Below are 26,960 nucleotides of genomic sequence, written 5' to 3' on the forward strand. Positions count from 1 at the left end.
TATTTGGAAGAAATCACCTTGAAAACAGCTGCAGCTAAACTGTTGTAAATAAAAGCAAATACCTTTTTAGAGGGAAAAATTCTTGAGCTAAAGAGACTCTTTGATAGTAAATTTCCAACTGCTTAGACAGGCGGAGGAACTTAAAGCTCCCGTGAGGAATTTTAATAAGTTTGTGAAACAGGTTGAAACTGATGCCTTTTTTTTATGAGATTCAAAAACAAACACAACCATCACGCATTAGGGTTTATAATCTCTATATTGTCATTTTTACACCTGTAGATATTGTAAGAAGGTAGGTGACAGATAAGGTTGCCCATATAGGGGAAAAGGGTAAAGCTTTCTAGGGCCCAGAGTCAGTTTTAATTAACATTGGTTAAAACCCATGGACATATGTAAAGGTTGACTAATAGCAATGATTTATAAAAAAATAAAATAAAATAAAATAATAATAATAATAATAATAATAAGACCAGGAAAAAATGAAGAAATGAGGTTTTGGCCTGACACGTATGACAAGGTATAAGCACCACTAAAAGCTAACAAAAAAGAGTCCATCTTTTGTTTTTTTGTGTTTTTGTTTTTTTTTTAAGCAAAAAGGAATGGAAATGTTGAGAGTATAAAGTCTACTTTACAAAAAACAAACTCAGAATTTAACAGTTTAAAAACTCTTTGATTAATTGGAAAAAGAAAGGTCTTAGTTTAAAAAATCTTAAATTTTGACATTAGAGACACAAAAATTTCTAGTTTTCAAATGATGAATCTACATAAGTGTAGAGTGAAAATTTACATGAAACCAAATTGAAAACACGGGTTGGAATTTTGATTTTTCAACTTTATAATCTCAAAATTTCTTACTTTAGGTTCACATATATTTACAACCTTTAAAGTAAAAGATTCTTATAACTTACAACTTTTTAAACACGAGAATTTCAATTTTGTTTTTTGAAAATGAACATATCCTCTTCATTATTTTTTTTTCTTGAGTTGTCCTAATACACTGTCGTAATAATGGACACTTTATTAATAGATCTTTTGTCAAGAATAAATGTATGTAGGCCTATTATCCTGCAATTTTGTTAATGAAAACATTTTAAATTGATTTGTTATTTCTCCAAGTGGGTCTCGGTGGGCTTAGTTTTTCTTATATACAAGCAGGGGGGCCCAAAGGAAAAAAAGTTGGGAACCACTGATATGAGGTATCATTTTTGTAATATAAACATTTACAGCAAAGTGGTGTCAGTGTAATAGCTATGTTGAGACCTGTGGCATAAGAAGGAGGAAAAGATTAACCAGGTGGCCAACGCCAAAGAAACAACATGCATGCATTTATAGTTTAGTTAATGGAATCGGGGAGGTCCCATGTTCTAAACTTTTCAGGGGCCAAATGATTTCTGTGGGAAAACCTGCTGCTTTACCATTCTGTCAAAATGCCTTTGTGTACAGAGGTGAAAACTGGCAGTAATCCAATTCATAGTGCAGTTTAAAACCATAATATCTATGCCTCTGTGGCATTTAGCCCTCACTGTGAATGTTGCAGAGGTACTAAATGAGGAACGAAGTGATCTTCCCGATTTGTTGACTTCAGAGGTGAAATCAGAGGCTTTATAGAGGCGAAAATGGGATCAGCAGGATGCCTTCATCTGGACTGAATTAGATGTGTGGACACAATGTGTCCTGCATTAAAGACTACTATTCTTCTCATAAATGAAAGCATGGCTCTATGTTTGTCAGTCCTGTTTTGTTTGGTGTGATGGGAAATTCAGCTCTCATTAGAGATCTGGATTTTTCGGCTCAGTTTAGTGGTAAGAGTCAGTCTTGCAGATCTAAGACAGCTCTACATTTGATACCGTTTTACCTTTTTATGTCTAAACAACAACAAAAATTGGAAAAAAATAAAAATTACAGGAGTATTGACAGTTATGTGCTCAGGTGTCAGATCCACTTGGGCAGTGGTTCCTAACCTTTTTTCCACTGAGCCCCCTTACGCATATCTACAAAGAGCTGAGGTTCTCCAGGACCCACACAGAAAAAAGTGACACTGATGCTGTCAAAAATACATCATGATTTAAATTATTATTATTTTCATTTAAAGCCAAACAAAATAACACAACAGTATTCTCTCCTAAAGGCCATGTATGAGCGATTCATAAGTGTTTTACCATGATTTTAGATAGTATGAGTGAACCTAATTACTGTATAACAACTTTAGAGCAGATAGACCCTGATGCCCCCCTTAAAATCTCTGGCGCCCCTCCAAGGGGGTCCCAGATCCCAGGTTGGGAACCAATACACTAGGGGTCCTACAACTGCTAGTGACATTACACAGTATGACTGACTGTGGTATGATAACATGGGATTGCGATCAGTTAAACATCTGACAGTTTACAGAAGTGGTTTTAGCAGCGCTTTTTGCACGAGAGTCTGGTTGTATGTTAAAGTTTTTGGTTTAAGAAACATTTAAGGTAAACTGTTAGTACTTAGAGAGCAGAGTTTATCAAAGTCACACTACTTCCTAACCTCGCAAAGCAGATGGATACGCCTGTTTCCTTGTTTCTCACTGACGAATCCATCTTGCAAAGTTCCTGTCTGAACAGTTTGGGCCCTGTTAGATAGTGACAGGACCAATCAGCGACGAGGGGCAGTACTTTCGGGTGCAGTGGAGTCGTGACGTAAGCAAGCAGTAACAAGAGGCCGGCGCAATTATGGCAGAAGAGCTTAGAGTGGATGCTGCTAAAGCACAGTTTTTTATCAGAACTTCCATAGGCCTCTCAGGATCCGTCATTCACTGGTTTAAATCATATTTAAAGGAAAGAACATTCTCAGTTTCACTCGGCAATTTCACATCAGTAAATTTCAGTCTGGACTGTGGGGTACCACAAGGATCAGTTCTCGGTCCACTGTTGTCTAGCCTTTACATGCTCCCACATGGTTCAGTCATTCAGAAACATAATGTCTCCTACCATTCATGTGCCGATGATACGCAGGCTTTATGTCTCACCCTCCCCTGGCAATCTCAATCCCATAAATCACTTGGTCAAATGCATCAATGACATAAACCACTAGATGTCACAGAATTTTCTTCACCCTAACACAGAAAAAACAGAAATCCTGCTAGTTGGTCCACAAAAACTGAGACAAGAATTCATTCCGGTTTCATCTTCATTTCCTTTTAAGTACAGTGAGCACATCAGAAATCTTGGAGTTATCATTGATGCAGACTTAAATTTTCAACAACATATAACTGCCATCACCACAACAGCCTGCTATCATTTAAAAAACATTTCCAAACTTCGATCGTACATGTCTCAATCTGATTCAGAAAAACTGGTCCATGCATTCATATCCAACAAGTTAGATTACTGTAACGCTCTCTATGCTGGACTTCCTAAAAAGACAATAAATCACCTCCAACTCATCCAAAATGCTGCAGCCCACATTTTAACAGGAGCAAAGAAAATAGAACACACCACGCCCATTCTGAAAAATCTTCTCTGGCTTCCTGTCCAATATAGAATTGATTTTAAAGTGCTACTTCTTGTTTATAAATCACCGAATGGTATGGCACCCAGTACATTTCTGACATTCTCACTCACTATCACCCAACCAGGTCACTCGGATCTTCAGGTATGGGCCTTCTAAATGTGCCTAAAGTAAAATACAAATCAGGTGAAGGTGCATTTAGCCACTATGGTGCTGCTCTATGGAATAAGCTGCCAACTGACCTGAGGTCGGTCGACACTTTAAGTTCTTTTAAGAGTGGTCTGAAAACACTGCTTTTCTCTTATGCCTTTGACTGTTAGATAAAGTACAATATATTAGCATTTTGCCTGTGTACTCTGAGTACATGACTTGCACTGTACATGTATATGTGTGTGTGTGTGCTTGAATTGCTGATTGCTTTTACTGTTTGTTTTTAATCTTCTTTGAAGCACACTGAGTTTACACCTGTATGAAAAGTCCTATATAAATAAAGTTGAATTGAATTGACAACATTTCTTCGTTAAAAGAAGAACAAAGAACAGCAGTGAGTTGGTTTCTTTTAAAAAACGACAAAAGTCATGCACTGACATGTCTAGTCACCATGGTTTGCGTTATTCCTTGGTGGCTGCGCATGTGCACCTCAGTTGCGGCCACTTCACGTGTTTTGTTGCTCTGATTGGCCTGTAAAGATGTGACAGACAGAATGTTCATCCAATCACTCTGAGTTTTTTTCAAAGCCTCTGCCCTTTCCTAAATGCTTAGTATTGAAGGTTTTCCATCATGTCAGGTTAACTCCTTGTATAGTTAAGCTATAAAAATGCAAGGAATACTGAGATATAAATACATTGCACTCCTTTTTATTGTGCTAGAGGTGTTAGCCTAATACCAAAGGTAAAGGTCAAACTCAATGGCATCTCTTTTGTTTGGGCTTTTTTTAGCCATGATTATGTGCCTGGAGACCATCGGCCCATCCCATCTGCAGCATGACCAGGGGCTTTTGACAACTCTACTTCCTGCCAAGATAGTACCCTACATTATGCTTACTCTCCACATCTACCCCTTACTTCAAGCAAAAGGTGGGGACTCTGTTATTCTTTTTAACACTAACCTGATTTTACCACATCCCTGGTGATATGCAAGATATTCCAGAGCATGAGGGTTGTTTCAGTCCTTCCAAACCACTTCCATAAACTCTTTGACATACAAGCAATAACGGTGTGCCACAAAATAACAATGCCCAGCCAGTCATAACATGCAACTTCACTGGATACCCAGCAGATCTGACATCCCAGCACATCTGGAACCAACACCAGCTCCTGGTTTTTACAAAAGTACCCACGATTTATATTCAGCTAGTCAGTAAATGGCACATCATGACTCTGAGTATATCACAAAGAGTATATCAAGATGTCCTTTAAAAGCAAAAAGAGGCACTGCCTTTTCACTGACTTCACTGCACACGGTTTGTAGAGATACAAAGCTACAGAAAGAGAGCCATGGATATGATATATGGGCTGTTGTTTGCATAAACCAGCAGACAAGTGAGTTCTGATATCAGGCCATCACTGAAAACATGTTGTTAACGTGTATTTAGATGCAGGTACTAGAGTGCATTCACTTGGTATCCAAATGCCCTAAAAATATAAATGTGAAATGTAAACAAAGCTTCTGTGCCATGCTCCGTCACACTCCCGCACAGCCGCTATGAACTGACAGACGGGGACACTGCATATCACATCATCAATATGCAGTCTCCAAGTGTAATGACTGTGCAGCTTCAGTACAGCATTGTTGCAGAAATACAATGTGACAGCACCAAGTGAGAGCATTATACTGTTAAAAGGAGAACAGCGTGAGATTATGTTTACGACAAGATCAGCAAAAAGATAAAAGGCACTGCTTTGTCAACAGGAGGTGCCAAATCAGCAGAAACTTTAAAGTTTCTCAAAGGAGTTTTAAAGAAAGGAGAGAAAGCATATTTAGTATCCTCTGTTTATGGAGTAAGATGTTCCAGTGCTCTCTGCTTACACAGACACTGGAGTTAGTTGTGCAAGTCACTGGAGGTCAGATATACCTCCCGGTGTCTTGGAATGAGCTTATAGCAGCAGCCTCAGCAGTCATCAGGTCTGCAGAGGGGTCTTGAGTTAAGCAATGCAGACACATTGCTCGGTGCAGTAAAGCTCCTGGCTCCGGATCTGATTTATGCCGACTTTGGTCAAGGCTGAGGGGGTTTTGGGGGGGGGGGGGTCATTCTTCAGAGCCAGTAGATACACTCCTCCGCTGACCCGAAATTGATTTGAAGAGGGAAGTTCACCCATTTTCCTGCCCTTGTGACAGCCACACAGAGGGCTCATTTATTTCCCTTATACCCCCCTTCACAAGGAGCTCTGCCCCACTGTAATGAAGGAGTGACCTTGAGTTTAGACATCAACCTTGCTTCAGCTCAGATACCATGAGCATCAAGACATTCAGCATAAACAGTGACTGACACACACACTCACTGCAGGAAGAGCAAAAAGCAGAGACACACCCTATAGAGCATCTATCATACTCTGACAACAGGGGATGACGGTGGTCGGGGTGATAATAACTACTGTCAGGTCTTTAGGAAATAAGACCGTCACAGGGAAGAAGTCTCTGCACTGATGGCTCTAATTTTAGTGGGTGTTTACTCAGTGTGTCAGCAGCTCCTCCATTTATTATTTAGCTTTTGTAATGGTCACTAATGGCTGTGTGGAAAGTTAAATGCACTACTTGAGCGTGTTTGGGGTCTTGGCATCAATCAAAAAGGCCTGATGGATCTGAAGTCCAGTCCTTTCAGGAAGAGAAGTTTCATCCTCTGGCCTCTTCACTTCCTGACGGGAAGAGGAAAATACATGAACACCCAGAGGCTTTGGGAGAAGTTCATCTATTTCCTGATATAACAAAGTGAGGCATGGGACGTTGTTGCTCTAGCCTCACAGCTGGCAGTGAATCAAAGTGGAGCAGGGTGTCTGGGGAATGAATTGACAGCGGTGTGCTGAAAGCTCAAACACCCTGGCCACACAGAGGAAAAGGTGAGGCGTCTCCCTTTGACCCAGAGGAGCACTCCCGAGATACGCTTCAAAAGCATCCCTGTATTGTCTCGCATGCTTGGATAACTGCATTAAAAACACCAACATTTCCAGGAACACGTCTGAAATGAAGAGTATAACCAAATATACAGTCATCTTACTTCATACAGTATCAACTGGAGGTAAAATAGCTCACCAGAAAACCTCTGTTAATAGCCCTGTTTTTTTTCTTCAGTCTATGAAATGGTCCTGCCTTTATTTGGGACAGGCATCAATATGGGACGGGGCTTTGATTATTTCAAAACAAAACCACCGCATGGCAAAAATAGGAATGGCTGTAGAACAGTTCATTAACGCCAAAAAGACACAAATTAGAACATAAATTAAATCACTAATTTGATCTTGTTATCAGCGTTTCATGATTATTTCAAACAAGATAAAAAAATATATTTCTGTGATTTTTTTTTGTCATCAACATTTTTTTGGCCAAGGGGCCTATAATTCAAGACTGCCGTTATTTGTCAAACGGAGAAATTCCAGGCTAGAAGAGGGGACTAGGACTTTAATTGGGATGGACTTTTATTTGAAGTTTTATGGCATATCATCATTTTTTGTAGAAAATATCATTAAATATTCCTATTTTATGTCTTTAATGTAGTTAAAGTTCCTGTGAGAAGTGTTTAGGTCATAATGAAAGTGACTGAAATTAATACTGATTCCAATTTATGAGCTAAAAAAGCAAACAAGACCATAAGTGACATGATTTATTTTGGAAATGATGTCACAGGTGAAGTGTCAGGTGGCTATGCTGTGCCAAAACTGACATGGTCTGAAAGTTCCTCGCAGGAGCTTTAAGGGGCATAATAGATATTTTTGTGCAGAATAAAATGTTATATAAAACTGTACATATATGTAAGGCAATAAGAGGAATTTAAATTTATATACATCCCATATATGTATATTTCCATTCATACAACAATAAATAAAAAGGTAAAGGAACTTGGGACTCGTTGTGTGATATATATTACATATCCAATTATTTCAGTTGTGATGGTAGCTCTCTCTTACTATAACACAGCTGACATTATGCAGACATTAATCCAGTGAGAGAGGCCCCTAATATAAATGTTCTCTGACATAATAGGCACTTAGTTTGACTAGGAGTACTTTCACCCTCTCTGCACTTCATACATCACATCTGTGAGGCTTTAGAGTATCTACAATTAAGACTTGAAATAAGCCTTAAAAATCTTTGGTTTCTCTGGTAGCTCCATGTGTTCAACTACATCTATTGGACCATTACAATTGTGTGACTTACATTCAACACGTTTATACTATATAGCAATGTGCCTTACATTTGTAATAAATATACATTCTTCTTCTCTGTACATGGAATGAAGTTGAGCGTTTCCTATCTGTTTTTTTCCTGTGTCATCTGCTTGATATTCTTGTTTTGTACTTTCGGGACAGCACGACAGGAAGAGACTTTTGTGTACCTCGTATGCTGTGTTTGCACAGAATACAATCACATAATTGTGTCCCAGTCGGTGGAGGAAACCTGGATTGTTCATTTGTATTCTTCCAGACCTAATCCCTCCTCCTGTCTGCATTAACCCATGCTCTTCCAGTTCCTCTTTGGGGCAGTGTCTCTCGACTCGGCCTGCACCGTCCTCATGAGCCAATCTCCATCAATCTTCCTAACAAATCCCCATTGTTCTGGATTCCTCCTGAACAAATATAAATACAGCCCCGAGCATCCGTCTCTAATCCACCTTCTTTGATTAAACAAAGTTTATTCACATTATTAGATTTCAACAGGGATGCTCCCACAGCTGTAACACCCATGTCATCCCCTGTCTGTTCTCAGTCCAGCAGCGGTCTTGCTCTCCAAGTCTGCTGCTTTGTTTTCTCCCCATCCACAGCTTCGTCTGCTGCTTTGTAGATGAGGCGTGCCATAAGGCCATTAATGCACTGATCCACCCCCTTGCATTCCTGCAGCTCTGCTCTGTCTGAGTGGGGCAAGACTTTTTCTCATATTAGAAAAACAAACAGGGTCCTCTCTGCTGCAACTTTCAAGGCCATTTTGCATTACAGATGCTCTCCTCTGACAGTTACTGTAAACTCCATAGTGCCCTCATAAAGTTGTGTTGACATCTGCAATGACACCCTTGCTCACTTTCCAGGGTGTAGAGGAGACAGGTGATTATGGAGATGGAGGTCCTGTTGACAGTACAGCTGTCCTTTGTTGTTGGAAACATCTGGTAGAGGTCAGTGATTTTTGCTCCCAGGATGCAACGCCAGAGGTGGTGGTTGTTGCGGATTTGCACGTCCTTGCAGCATGTGCACGTGCATCCATGCGTGTCTTTTAGAAACATGTCCCTCTGCGTCGCATCAGTCTCTGTCAGTACAAGCTGTCCTTGGTGGTAGAGGTGTGTGTAGTGGTGGAGTCGTCGGGCAGAGAGCCCCGGCGGCCGGGTCTGGACCGGCAGTGCAGCAGGCTCTGCAGCTCTCTGGACACGCTGCTGGAGAAGGCTGTATAGATCCATGGGTTGGTGCAGGAGTTCAGACTGGCCAGCAGCATCAGGATAGTAAAGGCCACCCCTGCAGGGACAGAAATCCAGACACGGATTACAGACAGGTGCACAAACAAAAGCAAATTCAGGGACAAGCTGATATAGATGCATGCAAATTCTTTCTTTTCTGGAAACAAATAGGCGCACTGTATGTGTCATTGTTTTCTCTCCCCTCATGAAAAAACTATTGAGTATAAACCATTCATGATCATATTTGTTTATTTTAGGAGTACAAAAGGACTATAAATATCCCCAACATACATTCTTTGCCCCACTTTTTCAATGCAAATAAACATCTCTCTATGAAACACTAGAAAATGTTAATTTCAACATGGTCACTCGAGGACAATAAAGACATACAAACTGATTCAGAACAGAGAGCTGATAATGATCAGCTCTTTGAGTGTGTTTGTGTGTGGCAGGGATAGCAGCTGCCTGCCAGTGACTACTCATTCATGTGTATACATACTTGTATCTGCATGGGACTACATTGTGTATATGTGTGCTTCTGCTCCGTGTGTCTGCGTGTGATTGCCACTATGTGTGTGAGCTGCTGGCACGCATCATTGTTGATGAAATGTTAACATCTGGCGGCGTAGCAAAATCAGCATGGGATATAAACAGGTTATTCACAGGCCTCTAATGTTTGTCTTCAGCTTCAGATCAGAGGACACCCACTCAGCTCAACTATCAGCAACAACTTAAGGCTACATTTGCCTCACTCGCTCCATCACTCACCGCCACAAAACACACCAACTGTGACGGACAGAGGAGAAAAAAAAGCCCTGACATTTGTAACAGGCAGGCCTCATTATTCAAAACCAGCACATCAACACACTGAATAAAGTTTTGATTGCTTTATTTTTGTTTTGAGCAGCAAAATAATGAAATGTTTGGACTTAGGTTCATTTTCAAAATGATCAGTGCATAAGAAAGTATTCAAACCCCCTTTACCTTTTTCAGTTTTTTCATGTTGCAGCCTGATGCTGCAGTCAAAAAAACATTTTTATTCCCAATAATCTACACTCAGTACCTCATAATGACAAAGTAAGGAGAATTTTAGAAGTTTTTGCAAATTTATTGAAAATAAAAAACTGAAATATTGCATTTACACAAGTATTGAGACCCATTGCAAAACACTCAAGATCCAGCTAAGGTGCCTTCGATTTCTCTGAATCTTTGCTGAGATTTTTCTGCAGCTTGATTGGAGTCCACCTGTGGTAAATTAAATTGATTGGACATGATTTGGAAAGGCACACACCACTCTATATAGAAAGCCTCAGCACTGAAAATGCAAATCAGAGCAAAAACCAAGACACAAGGTCAGAGAATGTGCCTGCAGAGCTCAGAGAAGGAGTGGCCTCCATAATTCTCAAATGGAGAAAGTTCTGCACAACCAGGACCCTTCCAAGAGCTGGTCACTGGGCCAAACTGAGCAATCTCAGGAGAAAGGCCTTAGTAAGAGAGGTGACAAAGAACCCAATGGTCACTCTGATGGAGCTTCAGAGATCCTGTGTGCAGATGAGACAAAGTTCCAGAGGGACAGCCATCACTTACCCATCAGGGGTTTATGGAGGCATGGCTAGATGGAAGTCTCTCCTCAGTGCAAAACACATGAAGGCTTTCACATGGAGTTTTCGGCATACGCTCAATTTATTTTACCACGGGGGGACTCCAATCAAGGTGTAGACATATCTCAGCAAAGATCAAGAGAAATGGGAAGCACCTAGTCCATTCATCCATCCATCCATCCATTTTCTGTACTGCTAATCCCGTTGGGGGTCGCGGGGGTCCGGAGCCTATCCCTGCTGTCAATGGGCGAGAGATTTCTAGTGTTTTTGCAAAAGGGTCTGAATACTTCTGTCAATGTGATATTTAATTTTTTTATTTCTTGTGAGTTTGCAAAAAAAAAATCTCAAATTCAGTTTTCACTTTGTCATGATGGGCTACTGAGTGTAGATCAATGAGAACAAAAATCTTTTTTTTTTTTTTTTTTAACTGTAGGGACTCAGGACATGATGTACCCAGGCTGCAACATGAAAAAAAGGAAAAAATGAAGGGGGTCTGAATACTTTCTGGATGCACTGTATTAAAAATAGATTTTTGATTGAAATTTAGATTTAGGAATAATAAGCAGCCCAACTTTTTTAAACTGTAGTTTTTTTTTAAATGTATGGTTAAAATGTCTTTGTCATTTACTGTATATAATCTGTTGTTGGTATTTTACTTTGGAAAGTAAAGCAACACAATCCTTTTTGCTGTACTGCTTCATTAATGATAACATCAGCTCCAACAGCAGACCTGTCTTTTTGTTATCAACATTTTTTAATGAAAAATAAAATAAAATAAATAAAAGCTTTTTTTTGTTTGTTTTTTTACCTGTTTTCTACCATAAAATATCACTTTGTATTTCAGTGTTAATTATTACATAAAAATGTTAGCCATTTTTAGTATTGGTTTCAGAAATTAATATATAATGCCCAAAGGATACACAGGCCTTTTTGGCTTCATCAATACAGCTTCATTTTAACTCAAAATCATTAATGAGACCACTCTTTTTATCAGCATTTTTATATGTGTTGTAATCAGTGCCATAATGAGCTATAATAATTGCTCTTGACATCATGTTCTCATGGCTGGGGCTGGCTGTCATTACAAAAATGACTCCGATCATGTCCAGGCAGAGTACCGTAGCTGTTGTAATAAACCAGACATGTTTTTGTTTAGCTTTTGTTTTTGGCTTCCTATGGTGCAAAACAAATAGGGATTGCTCATTAAGTACAATTAAAAGCTAAAAAGGGATTAGGAGGATAAATCCATCCAAGAAAAACAACTTAAGTGATCAGCTGGCAACAGTTGCATCCCAGATGTTTGCTTTTGTTTTTCTCTGAGGATGAATTGCAGAGATAAGTAAGTGTTATAGTGTTGTACCAGAACTCTGCTGGGCACTGTGGATAAGCATAAGTGCGGACGTGACTGACCTTGGACTGGAGGGTTGGGGTCCCATGCTGCCCAAAGTTGGACGATGAAGAAAGGAGACCAGCAGATGGTGTAGACCAGCACGATGACCAGAGTCATTCTCACTGTCTTGGACATAGCTTTAGTGATGCTGGGGGGCGGGGTTGGGGGAGGGTGAGGCGGGACGTAGTCAAGTGAGCAGCGAGGTGAGCCTGACGCCAGCTCATAGGTGGCGTACGACTCCTGACAGTCTGAACTGGTCGTGGTTTGCTGCTGTGTGGGTGATGCCATTGTCGTCACAGGTTCACCACGACAGCTGCTATACTGAACGGCAGAGGGTACGTAATCATAACACTCTCCTGCTTGGTTGTTATGGCTGTTATTGTGAGGATTATTATTTACACCCTTTAAAAGCTGTCCTCCTCCTCTGCCCTCCCGCCCCACTCCTCCCCCTGACGCCCGTCTCCCTCTTTCCCTCGCCCGTTCCTCATCCTTCTTGAAGCTGTGGAAGCGGAACAGGATTTCATTCTTCTTCAGCTCAGCTGTCACCATTCTCTCTGATTTCAGGTAGATGTTGTTGTGAATCTCTCTGAAGATTCTTATCTGAAAAAACAGGAAATATTTCAAAGAAGATGACCAGTTTAAAATAATATCCAAAAATGAGAGCCTAGCGAGTCTGAGGACACAGTTTTACGAGTGGCACAAGCCAGAATCACATGCCTGTCTTTGTTTTTAACAGTGTCAGGAAATTTTTAAAGTGTGTGTGTTGGCCTTCATCATCAGCTTTAAGCCAGCATCAGACATTTTCATTCAATACCACAACTTCTCTACTTTGTAAGAATCAAAATATCCATCATAAAATTTTATGGCAGCATAATAATTTTGATGCTCTTCTAGGAAACTAAAGCAATTATCCGAGAAAAAGTATAGCTTCATACTCTGAGCTATTTTTACTTATCCTAACTTCTCTTTCAGACAACTTTTGCTCTTCTACCACCTCTCACTTTCAAAAGTAGCTTTAGGAGGGTGCATGTAAACCCTCCTTTACAAGACACGGTAGAGAATAAATGAGTAAAGTGCATGCACTCATTCAGCTGAGTCAATTTCCGAGTTACTTCCCTCTGCAGAAACAATATCATCCTTCAGTGAAGGTGTCTGAAGAGGGCTCTCGATTTGAAATTTGATAATGAAAAAAGGTCAGGGTTTCTATGTTTGGCTGAGATCTGGTACATTCCTCCTCCTGGCAGGAGGTTCTCAGAGTGGGCAGATTTTCTGAGCAGCAGTCTCAGCAGTGGTCCTCCAAGTGGTGTGTTAATTAGGGGAAATAGCTAGACCCTGGAAATATCTTTCCCTAAATAGAGCAGCATGGCTGATGGGAGACGGCCCAGAATGCCTCCTTGCCGTGGGATGCTATATAACACCCACCACAGTCGTCCCTGCGGGTTATCGAACAATGCCTGCCAAATGCACCCTCCGTGAAAACAAAACAGGATTTCATTCATGTCCACGTTGTTGGATAATGTTGTCGACAGCATGTGGTCTTTGTGGGCGGCACCAGAGACTGAGAGTCCAGCCAATGAAAGCAGTTGTACCTGACAGATGGTGATTATCAAAGCAGGCAGGAGGAAGACGGCAACAGTCATCCATGTGACGTAGGCCTTCAGCCCCCACGGCTCTGCAAAGTGACCCCAGCACTCATACTCTCCAGGATACACTTCAGAACGGGAGAAGATGAACACCTGACAGAATGGACAAAAGGAGGGTGGTCAGCGCTCCCACAGACATGACTGGCAGTTTTCTCATCCATTAGCTGAACTGTGCTGACCTCATCAGGCTAAAAATAAACCAACATCTTGAGTTCTACTGTAGGAATCAGCATGTGAACACCCTCTGAGCTCTCATTTCCTATATCAACATGTGTTTTTGTGTGTGTGTGTGTGTGTGTGTGTGTGTAAGTGTGTGTTTATGCCTCCCCACCTGTGGTATGCTGAGCACAAGCGCCAAGCCCCATGCCACCATGACAGGGGTGTTCCAGCGGGACATTGCCCCCCCACGGTAAGCCTGTAAGGGGCAGCAGATAGCATGGTGCCGGTCTACCGTCATGGCAACTATCATGTAGGATGAAGCAAACATGCCCACTATCTGTAAGTACTTGATGCATCGGCAGAGCAAGTCGGGCCCCTGAAACCTCTCAGTGATGTCCCAAATCAGCTGAGGAAGAACCTGGACACAGATAAAATAAGAAAGAGTTATTTATATGAAGTGGTTCTTCTGCCATTGAAGAGTTTTCCTAGAAGTTGTTTGGTTTATTTTGACTCAGGCCTACTACACACAGTCCTACGGTTGCTGTAAACACTCTCTAACGTATGAAATGTGTCAATCCACTCCTGAAAATAGTCCCTAACAAATCATCCAGTCTGAATGACGTTTTCTGACAACAGCACTCAGCTATTTTAGGAAAAACAGCTTTTAAAAAATTGAAAATTCTTAACTTATGGACTGACAGATACTTAGTTTGAATCTCTTTGCATTTGAAGGCTGTAAGGACAAAAAAGACAGATTTATATTAAACACTCCTGTATGGAAGTTTTGGTTTGTGCTAAGCATTTTATCTCCTTGTTGATCTTATCCTGCATGTGTGCCTGTATTGTCTTCAAATTAAAACCAGCATTCTGATTCATTCTTCTTCGTCTGATGATTAATTAGTTGAAACTTTATGTCTTCAGTGGTGTAGGTGCATGTTTTGTTTTAACAATTGGATTGGAGAGCTAGTTAAGTGTTCAGGGTTCAAATTGAACATGAAATAAAGGCTCTTGTTATGAATAATCTAATCTGTTCATCTCTAGTTCAAGTGAATTGTTTGGCAAATACGACAAAAGTCCTAACATGCATTCTTTAAATATTGCGTATCTCAGTTTATCCTTTAGCCACAGAAGACATTTAGATATTGCATTCACAAGCAAGGGATAAACATGATGCCTAATGACCTTGACTTCTGACTTCCTGAATCTCATCAATTCATACTTGAGTAAGAGAAGATGTTTGCGCAAAGTTTAAAGAGAACATTCAAACTACTTTGGAGGTATCACATTTACACACAAGGGATGTACATGAGGCCCCGCAACCTTGACCTCTGATCCCCAAAATAGATTCAGTTCATCCTTGTACCAGAGTGGACCTTTGAGCAAAGTTTAGCCTGGGCAGACAGAAATCCTGAAAACATAATGCCTCTGGCCTCCACTTTTGCTGAAAAAGAGGCATACAAATACATTTGTAACCAGTAATTAATTAAATTTGCTGGCCAGGAATGCATACACATCAGAGAGACAGTTTTTAAGGTTTACGTAAATGTACAAAGAACAGATGTTTTTACAGAAAAAATATGTGTACTGTACTAATATACTGTAAAAAGTAGGGATGTCAAGTCATTAAGATTTTGGAGAGCATAACTTAAGAGGTTCTTTAGTTCATTTCAATTAATCTCCTTACAGGTTGAAGTTTGAGTATCTTTTTTTCATGTAAAATTGCTTTTATTTCACTTGGGATTTTTGTATTGTTGTAAACCAAAGGTTACTGACTTCCTATTTGGAAAAATACCTGCTTTCATTTTGGAATAAAAGTCGATAAAAGGCAAATTAAAGATTCAGACATTACCACACCATAGAAAAAGGAACTTGTGGATTAAAAAGGAAATAAGGTAACAGTAAAAAGGTAGATGATTTATATAACAAGTTAAAGACTACTTTTGACTTAAGGTTATAAAGACATTTCTGCAGTGGCTCCTAAATTGTGGAACGAGTTACCTGGATATCAAGACGCGCCGCCAACTTTTAAATCCCATCTTAAAACTCAATTTTATTTTTTGGCTTTTAATCTTAATCTTTTGTTTTATGGCTTTTGTTTTTGTTTTAATGTTTTTCTTATATGTCTTTTTTATTCCTTTCAACGATTTATGCTGTTCTTATTTATTGAACAGCATATTTATTATTATTTATAGTTATTTACCTACTTTGAAAAACTTTAATGTCTTCAAAATGCACTTGGATTGTCCATTGAACTGGTTTTGAGTTTTTAAAGTGAAATAAGACATTTGAATGTAATTTTTTCACGTCACTTTGGCTGCTAGGAGACGCTGCAGTGACTTAACCAAAGAGTGCGTTGAAATAGACGATTGAGCATGTGATAACTAATAAAGGATCTCAGTCACATCCCAATTAATGCATTATTATTGTTAATGTAAATTAAATAGTTCTGCAAAATGTTTGATTAAATTAAATTAACCAATGACAGCTCAAAAAAGGTATGTAGATTAATTCACTCTGTTGTCATCACACCACTGTCCAAAGTAGCTTTTTAAATTATATGTCAAACACGTGCTAAAAATCCCCTGTGCTCTTAATTATTAGAATTGTATTCATCACAAAAGATCAACACTCTCCCAGATCAACTAGGAAGTGACCAATCAGCATTGCTCTCTTCTCCTCATGAACATGTCTGCCTCTTGAGACAAAGAAATGCACATGCATTAAGAGTTTGTCCTCCAAACTAAAACCATGTCATAAGTCTACTGGTGTGTAATCTTTAACATCTCATACAAATCTATGTTGGTGTTACAAAAGCTCCAGAAAAATAAAAATAGAAACTGAGAGGCCATTCAGAGGCATGAAATGTTATGATTGAAACTAAAGCAATTAGTGAAGCAATCTATGACTTACTTTGCATAAATGCAATTAATCCTGATTAATTGATTACAAAGCCTGTTGTTCTTCATTTTTTTTTCATACTCAATTTAACATCTTTTAAATCCTCTCCAAGGTTACTGTTTAATGTAGGCTTGTACATATCAAAGATGTTTTATTTTTAATGATTTTAAATGAAAAGGAGTGTTAAACCAAATTCAAATACCATATAATGTGCATCTGTCCATACCTGGCCAATCAATCTAATACTGATTTGGTACATATTTCACCGCAGAAAGCTTTTAAGTGGCTATAAGTGGATTTATTTAAAACATTATCAACAACATTGGACCACCATTTGCATAAATAAGATGAACTTAAGTTACAAAAGCAGTTCCATGATTGGCATTTTTAATTAAAGATGTCAAAATCTTCACATTTTTAATCACAATTAATCTCAGAATATCTGTGGTTAATTGCAATGTATTGCACCCTTTCTACTGCATTTTAAATTTCATTACTTTGCATTTCAAACTGTTTTTGTGTTATTTTTTATTCATCTACTGACTTAAACTAAGGATAACTAACTTCCTGTTTGAATACATACCTGCTTTCATAGATAGATGGAAGATTATAACTTGAACTCAACCACAGGAAAAGGAACGTAGTATGAATTGACAATGAAATGAGTGAACATTAAAACTTTTAGATGACTTCTGCCTTGTCCACTGAGCTGTCTGTGAAGGTTTTTTTGCGTGAGATAAGTCATTAAGGAGCAGTGATGGACTTTTTTTATCTCATCATGGCTGCAGGGAGACGTGACGTGCCTTTATGCAAGTGTGTTGAAAAGTACAATAAAACATTCGATTTATTGCGATTAAATTCTTTTCATGAGATATTTCGATTAAATTTGCAAATAATCTGATTAATCTCTGCCAGCCTTTTTGTTTTATGTTAGATTTGACCACTAAGTGACATGAGAATCATATGTGGCTTTCTAAACTGAGGATGACTCATAGTGTGGCAGGATAAAACTAATGACTTCTAATGATTCATAATTTAGCTATAATTTCACTGGAAAAGACATTTCTGACGGTCACATGATGAATGTTTCAACAAATCAAGCAAACAAAATAATCTAATTGTAAAATTAGTCCACCCACTCTCATTTTCCTGATCTGGTTTCATGTGACTGTTGAACTGACCTGGAACAGGGCCACCACCAGGTCAGCCACACACAGGTTAACCATGAACACGTGCATCGGCGCATTGTGCTTCCTTCTCCTCAACAGCACCCATAACACAAAGCTGTTTCCCAGGGTGGTGAGAGCCAGCACGATCCCCAGCACGGCGATCTCTGCCCGGGCCAGGCCCAGGTCCCGGGGCTGGGGCAGCGTGTGAGGTGTAGTGGTGGAACCATTCTCAGGGAAGATCCCGAAGAAGGACCCTCCGCTGTGAGAACTGTTGAGGGGGTTGAGCTCAGAGACGAACAGAGGCGAGGAAGAGAAGTCATTCCTTCCTGTGGTGAGCAGAGAAGAGAGGGCTAACCCATCCCAGTCCGTTTCCACGTTGATGCTTTCCATTCCTGCAAGACAAACAAAGAAATCCAGTCTGAACCTGCTGATATTTTTATAAATAATGCCCTCCTCAGAGTCTTCCTCGAGGGTCAAACTGGTGCAGGATCATAAGACCATTCACAGATTTTATCATAAACAACTTCTGTTTTTTTTTTTTTTTTTTCAAAATATCTGTTTCTTATCGTACTTTATATTCAATTTCCTCCAATTGCCCTAAAACTTGTCAGCTGAGAAGCCCGGCACTTTTCTCTTATCTCACTGCCAACAATCTAAAACAAAACATTCAGGCCTTTCATTTTAGAAACATTAATGCAGTGATTAACCACAGGGCATGTTATCTTACTGGATACATTTATTATATTTTCACATGATGCACTATAAATAGCTTCTTTTGATCAAACATAAGGAAATTGGCTGAAACTAAAGAACACCAGACTCTGTACCAATCACGCAGGCATGTTAATTCTGTTGTGTTTTTGATGTTGTCTCCACATTTTAAATAAGTCATCAGCGCATGTGTTTGTCCATCTTTCAAAGCTCTTGGATCTGTTTGACGTAAATCCAGCATTGTTTATTTTCCTTTTCATATTTTCTCAAGGTTGATTTGACAGTTTGCCTTCACCTCCGATCTCATAATCACTTTCATCCCATGCTAGCCCCATACATTCCTCTTTTCCCCTGTTTTTGTTCCCCCCATCGCCCTCTCCAACTTTCTCCCATATACACATGCTTTTTTTCTTCCTCTTCCCCTACACTCTTTCTCCATCTCAATAAATTTTCCGTTTATTTTTCTTTGCTTATAAATAAATGTCTAAAAAGGAAACGAAAGCCGATAGGAATGAGATGTCAGTTTTAAGGAACAGTGTCTTGGGATGCTTGGGGCATCCCTGGTCAAATAAACCTCACATACAGAGAGGGTCCAGGATTAAAAAAACAAGATGAGAGAGTGAGTGAAGAGAAAAGGGTTGAGAGTGAGAGAGAAGAAAAAGAGAGTCAAGAAAAAGGTGGGAGAAGGATGGGAAGATAAGAAAAGAGGCCAAATCTCGCACTAAAGCTGCCATGTGTTGTTACTTAACTTTGTGCTGACTGACATTTTATACTGATGTTTTACTTTGACTAACGAGCAAGGAGTGGTTAGGTACACACGTTACACTCAAAAGGATCTTGGAAATTTTCCACAAACTAAAAATAGGAGTACAACTACAGTGATAGTATTGAACAATTGAGCGTGACTAACATGACATTACAAGGTTGTTCCCACTACTCCTCAGAGACCTAATGGCCAATTTGCCTGTAATAGCCAACTCACTGCTGGGTGTGTGAGATAACACAGCTGAGCACATTGTCAAGCGTTGCATGCCGGCTTTGCCAGAGGAATGTATTCAGATGAATGCATGACAAGCCGGGCCAGCTGGACCTCTCCACCCAGCATGACGGCAGAAGCTGCGGGTGAAAGGAGGAGAATCTGAGTGGAACGGTTCCTCTTAAGCCCGAGTCTTTGCCTGGAGTCAATCTTTCCCTCCTGGAAACAACAACTGCATCTCAGAGTCCAGCTTCAATTAAATTCCTCTTAAAATCCATCAAAAACGTCAGTTTTAAGAATCCGTCTCAAACGCCAAAAGGTCACTGGATCAAAGCAAGCAATATTCCTTCTTATGATCTGTTCATTATTTTACCGTTTTAAGTTTTCTTTTAAATTACCGCTGTAGAGTTAGACAACGAAGCCTTTTATCATCAAGGAATCTGCGGCCTCTCTTTGTCAGTACCTGAGGAGCCCGTTGCCCCTCTCTGTAATTACGGCACAATTCATAAGAGGATTCTTTGTGCCGCAGCGCTTCTTTAGGCCCAATATATAATCTCATTATGTATATTTACCCATGTGACTCATTTCTGATGTGAAATTCCCTTTCATGTCTGCCTTTGCAGAGATAAGGTGTGATGACTTTGGGAGGTGCAATGACACAGCGGGGCCAAAGGAATTATCTATAGTCTAAGAGAAGAGTCAGATTAATATAACAAAACTGTATTCAGAGATGCAATAATGAGATTATTAAATGGCACTGAGAATATTCTGTAATGGCTTTATCTTTTGATTAAAGCTCTTATCAGGAGTTTTTAGAAGGATATGAAACAGACTGGAATTAATACTGATGCCTCTATTTGAGCTACAAAAGCAAACAACTCCATAAGAGACAAGACTGACTGTTAAGGCAGTGCATGCACAAAGTATTCAGACCGCCTTCACTTTTTAAAAATTTTTGTTATGTTGCAGCCTGATGCTACAGTCGAAATACATCATTTTCATCTATACTCAGTACCCCATCAATTTCTGCAAATGTATTAAAAGTTAAAAAATAAAACCCTGAAATATCCCATTTACACAAGTATTTAAACCCACTGGAAAAACACTCAAAGTTCAGCTTAGGTGCCTCCTATTTCTCTTGAGCTCTGCTGAGATGTTCCTACACCTTGATTGGAGTCCACTTGTGCTAAATTAAACTGTTTGGACATGGTTTGGAAAGGCACGCACCTCTCTATGGAAGGAAGACACAGCATATCAGAGCAATAACCAAGCTCAAACAAACTGCCAGCAGAGCTCAGAGACAGGGTTGCTGCAAAGCACATATCTGGGGAAGGCTGCAAAAAAATTCACAAGAGCACACTGGCGTCCACAATTCAGGACTCTTCCAAGCGCTGGTCACCCAGCCAAACTGAGTAGTGCCAAGAACCCGATGATCACTCTGACTGGGCTCCAGAGATCCTGTGTGGAGACGGGACAAAGTCCCCGGAGTACAACCATCTCTGCATCCCTTCGCTGATCTGGGCTTCATGAAAGAGTAGCTAGAAGGAAGCATCTCCTCAGTACAAAACACACAAAAGCCTTCTCAGAGTTTACAAAAAGCATGTGAAGGACTCTCAGATTGTGAAACTGATGAAACCAAGATTGAGCTGTTTTGCTTCAATTCTAAACCTTATGTCAGGGGAAAACCAGACGCTGCTCGTCACCTGCCCAGTACCATCCCAACAGTGAAGCATGATGGTGGCAGCATCATGCTGTGGGGGTGTTTTCCAGCAGCAGGGACTGAAAGACTGGCAGGAGTGGAAAGTAAGGAACTGCATTTACTCAAATTGCTGTAACTGAGTAGCTTTTTGTGTACTTTAGAGTGCCTTGTGAAATTGTTACTTTTAACTAAGTATATTTTGGGGGAAGTATTATACCTCATTGCATTTTAAAAAGCACCAAGGACTGTGTAAAAAAATATCAAATAAACACTAAAAGGCAAAACGAGGAGTTCGAAGCAACAAAAAGAAAATGGCCAGTCATTTGGTTTTCACAGCACATGATGTTCAGCATCAGATAGTTCTTTGAGTAAACTTTGAATGATTTACTTTACTTTTACCTGAGTAGATTTATAGACCAATACTTTTACTTCTACATCAGTAAGTTTTAATTAATGAAATTTTACTATTACTACTACTACTTGAGGGAAAGCTGAATGGAGCAAAGTACAGAGATATCCTTGATGGAAACCTAATCTAAAGTATTCAGAACATGAGACTGGGCTGAAGGTTTATCTTCCAACATGACAATAACCCTATGCACACAGCCAAGACAACACAGGAGTGGCTTAGGGACTATCTGTGAATGTCCTAGAGTGGCCCAGCCAGAGCCCTGACTTGAACCCTATCAAACATCTATAGAGAATCCCGAAAATGGCTGTCCACTAACAATCCCCATCTTTTAGAAAAAAAAATCCTACTTCAATTTATTTTGCATGAAAGAAATTTTATTGCGCCACATTGTCCTGTTCTTAAAATAATACAAAAGTTAAAATTAATTTAATCCTGTTTTGTATGTTGTAATACACAGCATGCTAATGTAAATGAGGCGATATACTAAAGTTAAAACTTATAACTTGATCTGAAATATACTCTCTACTAATTTGAGTAGGCCTGATTGATAACAGATAATTCCTTGAAAACCTTTACTTGTTTTTTTAAATGTAAGTCCCCTACTGCTAGTAAACATTCTTGGGCATCCATGCTCCCCCTGCCCTAATGATTTGCATTTGCGTAGATCACAGCATTTTCATTTTAACATAAAAGCCTCCATCAAACTTAGGGGGTAGGGGTCACTTCCAAGAGTCTCAAGCTTGGGGACTTCAAGAAAATCTGCAGGCCCTGGAGTTTCCTGGAAGTATTTTGTGTTGCCTGTACCATCCAGTGAATCTAAAAGTTTTAGTCTCGCACAGGTTTCAGTTTTACTACCAGTTAGATATCTAACTTTCTATGCAGTGTCATGTAATTAAGCGGATTTAGATGCTGGCGTTTGCTTGCGTTGCATGCATTTAGGACACAGTGTCAAAAAAACTGAGGGAATTCAACTAAGAAAAACAGAAATTTCAAATCTAAATGCAATACACCTCTCTAAAAATGAACACAGATGACTTTTGAAAAAAAAATCCCCTCTTGACTTTGAGTACCAATAAAGACACAAGCTTCTCAAAGAAAATGAATACCATAATTTCATCTAAATGTGTAACTGATTTTCCAAAGACTCATCATTTCTTAAATTTGTTTTAATTTATCTTTACTTGAATCTTGGCGTCATCCTTAATGACAACAACCTTGTTATTTTCAATGATTAAATGAAGGTTACCCACTAAACATTGGACGTCCACAGGACGTGTAGATCTGGTCTAAATCAAGTCGGTTGGTCCAGGACCCAATCTGCACGTCATTCTGACCTCCAAATCAAGTAGTGGATCTGGACGTCAAAGTACAACCTCTCCTGGACGTTCATATGCAGCTCGATATTTGAACGCTTGGGTACTCATTTTTTTCAACATCTTGTGGACGTAAACGTCAGGTGCAGAATATTGACATAAATTAAAAAGCGCATGAAATAGACATTATTCAATATACTGCTCACACAAGTTTTTTCTTCTTACACACATGTAAATATATTTACTGAAAATTAAACAAACGTTTTCTCAGGCAACCATGCAACCTCAGCGACCAAGGTAACTGCTCACAAGCGGAATGACAGAAGCTAATCTGCGCAAGTGTGAAACCATCGGCAGGAAAAATGACATATGTCTTTTGTTAAACTGGAAGCTCGCGCCGCCTGCCAACAGCAGACACACAGACTTGGTCGGGCCATTAAAGAAATAGAAGATTAAGTAAAAGGTAAGTGTATTTGTTTGCAGGTTACATTTTATGTTCTATAATGTCAACAACAGTCGTTGCAAACCAGTGTCCACCTTTTGCGATTTTGTGGGAGTAAACAAAAATTGTGAACGCTAACAAGTACTAGCTCAGCCCAGCTAGCCAAATTTACAGTAAACTCAAACGTTAATGGCGGATACTAAGTCATGAACGCCAGTGTGGTGAAATTCTCAACTGGGAGACACCACTAACATTATTTTAGTCAGAAAGCAGGTTTTATACTTCAGTATAACTAACACCACACTGGGAGACACAGTTAAGTGTTTCTATCAGCAGCTTTTTATGCTTTGGTGTAATGTAGTAGCGGCATCTCCACACAAATGGTCGGGAGCGCGTGCATGCAGTGAGGAAACCGATCAAAACAAATGTCCTGCACTTTAACCTAGAAAACAATATAGATGACGAAGAGCAGGGATGTGATGGCAGAGTCTTTGGAAGCTTTGAGGAGAAAGGCGATGCTGAGTGTGTATGTGTAAAAGTTGCTGTCAGCGAGTCCAACTTCATACCAAGTCTTCATCATACCCGCCCCCACAGATCATGTGCCTTTCCCTGGCCAGTGAGAGCGAGACGCCCTGCTAGACGTAAGTGTATGTGCTTAGCTGTTATCATAATATCATAGGATGAAAATTAAATTAAATTCATGGACATAGATCCGATAGTAATTGCATTTTCCCCATTTTTATGCAATATTGCATATTGCAGCTAGCTCTAATGGCAGCCACAATCGTAGATCCCAGAATGTTTTGCAGGTCATTTTGTCTACTAGCGACAGACTTTGACATGTCCTGCAAAGCATTCTGAGATCTAACATCTAAAATTTTGACACTGAAATGAAAAAAAACATGTTTAAGTCTTACTTTCTGCACTGTGATCCTTAAGTTGCTTTTCTTTTCCTTTTTTTTTTTTTTTTTGTTTTTTAAATTTTGTTCCCAACAGCTGCAGCAGCTAGCTCATGTTGGACCATAAGGACAGAGTCCATGAAGTTTTTCACTGGCTCTTCACAAGTTCTCCAATAGCCTGCTTCAGCATGAAGGGGAAGAAGGACAAAACATCCCTCAAGAATACAAAATCTATCAAGCAATACAAGATGCTGTACTTGTTTCACTTGGAGGGAAAAGAAGATGCTGTCTGAACACATGCAGCCGAACATCTAAACATGATTCAGCGAAAAGAGGGGATGGAGTCATGCAATTTGATAACACTACAACTGAGGACTTCATAAGGACACATGCTTCAGAGCATTTAAAGCATGTGCCACCAAGAAGTGGGGGGGGTTCACAGTCACTCAGGACTGATTTTTTAATTTCATTAGGATAATCTGGTCAGCCCTTTACTTTTTCTATGTTCAGTTGGATTTTTACCTCAGTGTTTACACTTTAATGTTTATTGTTTTATATTTTTATTCTTATATTTGTGGTGCAGACTAAAGATAAGGTAATTTTATTTATTGTATTTTAGTACTATTGTTTTTACAAACTTAACTGTGGGTTACGCTGACTACTGTTTAGTAGTAGTAGTGATAGTACTTCTCAACTTAATTCAAGAGGTTCTTGAGTGACATGTTTGCAATAAAGATGGGGAAGAAACCAGTCAGGATTGGATTGTGATTTATTGTAAACATGACTGTAGTCCCATGTGTCCAGAAGGTGGAGGACCTGTTTGCTGTACTAGTTAATTTTCCTGCAGCTTCGTTTGGCTCAGCAGCAGGTTTGAAGTGGAAATGTATAACGCCTTTGCATGCATTTCCAGTTACCATCTGCTGATGAGAAAATCAGGTGAAGCTATGGGAAAATGAGCTGGAACAGTATGCCACCTTCTGAAATGGGACTACAGTTATGCACAGAAACTAGAAGTGTTTCTCTTTTCACTTAAGTTTCTTTTGGTATTTCTGGTTCCTGTGTTGTGGTGACTGCTGTTTACTTCACTGTGTTTCTTCTGAGGCTGCTCCCTTCCCCTAGTGGTGCTGAGGCTGACTGGACACACCTGTCTCTGCTCTGCAATCAAGCTCCCTTTAAGAAGCCTGCAGAGACTCACCTCAGCTCCACAGTATTGCCAGTTACTCACCGCTGGTAACCTCAGCTCTCAGGCTCTCTCTCATTTATTGTGACTTCTTGTTGATGATTAATTCCAGTGCTTTGTTTGACCTCGCCACTAATCCTGCCTCTTTCCTTTTTTTCTTGTGCCTCTCTCCACGCCTTACCACAGCCCAGCCACAGCTCTGGAGCCCTCACTACCCCTGCCACTTGGAACCCCCTCCCTTCACTAAAATTGTTAACCAATAAATCTGTTAAACTTCATCATTCTGGTCTGCATTTTGGGTTCGCTTCTCCTCAAACATCACAATGAGTTTAAATTTGATGTAGAAAAGACATCCACAAAGACCACATTTGAACAACAATTAGTTCCTATACGGTACTGTGGACGTCATTAATGGACGTTCGCTAGACGTCGGAAAAAAGATGTCGCATGGAGTAACAGTCTGCACCTTCAGAGGACCAACATAGAGGTTCAAAAATGACGTTGAAAAGACATTGTTTGAACGTGTCTTTGTGCAGTGGGTAAATTAAAACACTTCCTTTTGAACCATTCGTATATGTTTTACTCAGTTGTAAAAACTGGAATTTAAACACAGGACCTAATTGGGATTCCTTTGTTTTTGGAGGTGGACAATTGAAGAACTGCAGTTTTTTGTACTTACGCATTAACTTTATGTCACAGCAACAGAATCTGATGCTTGTACAGGACATGATCAGCAAAGGGAGGCAAACTATGTTGTCCACGGCAGGCGCAAAAATCCATAGAGGCCCAAAGTTCCTCACAGGAGCTTTAAATAATATGTAGATGTGTGAGGCATTTCCTTCAGAGACAACTCCCAGTATGTTTAATCTTTTATTGTTTCTTCTGACAACTTCTGTATTAGCCTCTGCTTTCCTGGACTTCTCGAGGACACAGTGTTTCCTCTAAATATGCTCTCATTTGCATGACTTCTGTCTCCAAGAAATCAGGATTGATTGTCTTCAAGTTGCTCAACAGCTAAACAGTAATAGACCCACGCATAGCTCTAAACTTCTGGCACTGATTTTTCCTGCCCTCAGAGGAAATTCCTTGAACTGTGGGTCCATAGAGAAGGTATATTTTATCTGCAGAGCTGTCTGAAATGTACTTTAATGTATTCATTCATATTTCCTATCTATGGAGATGTATTCTGTTTTTTTCTTTTTTGAAACACAAGCACTGCACAGCATTCCCATCCATCTGATTGGCTTAATGTTCAAGCTTAAATGATTCCATCTCTGTGCCGGTCGAACTGTAGACATTGCTTTTAGTATAGTTAGTGTGGTGTTACTTCCTCCCTGAACTTTAAAGCTTTCACTATGATTAATGATGGAGTCAATTCTCCACCTTCTTCCC

The 26,960-nt window shown here is 39.7% G+C and overlaps 1 protein-coding gene across 1 annotated transcript in view; it reads right to left on the bottom strand.

The window, feature by feature from the left end:
• Positions 1–7,243: 7,243 nt before the first annotated feature.
• The window catches only part of LOC121516994 (vasopressin V2 receptor-like), a 30,345-nt gene continuing 10,628 nt past the window's right edge, over positions 7,244–26,960 (bottom strand). The window contains exons 4-8 of the mRNA XM_041798469.1: positions 17,949–18,328; positions 14,042–14,287; positions 13,657–13,803; positions 12,088–12,667; positions 7,244–9,134 (exon numbers count right to left, since the gene is read on the bottom strand). Coding sequence (XP_041654403.1) covers positions 8,935–9,134; positions 12,088–12,667; positions 13,657–13,803; positions 14,042–14,287; positions 17,949–18,326 — 1,551 coding nt within the window. The 5' untranslated portion in view covers positions 18,327–18,328 and the 3' untranslated portion in view covers positions 7,244–8,934. The remainder of the gene's footprint in view (positions 9,135–12,087; positions 12,668–13,656; positions 13,804–14,041; positions 14,288–17,948; positions 18,329–26,960) is intronic.

The sequence above is a fragment of the Cheilinus undulatus genome, linkage group 11 (genome assembly GCF_018320785.1).
Source record: "Cheilinus undulatus linkage group 11, ASM1832078v1, whole genome shotgun sequence".
In the NCBI taxonomy this organism is placed as follows: domain Eukaryota; kingdom Metazoa; phylum Chordata; class Actinopteri; order Labriformes; family Labridae; genus Cheilinus; species Cheilinus undulatus.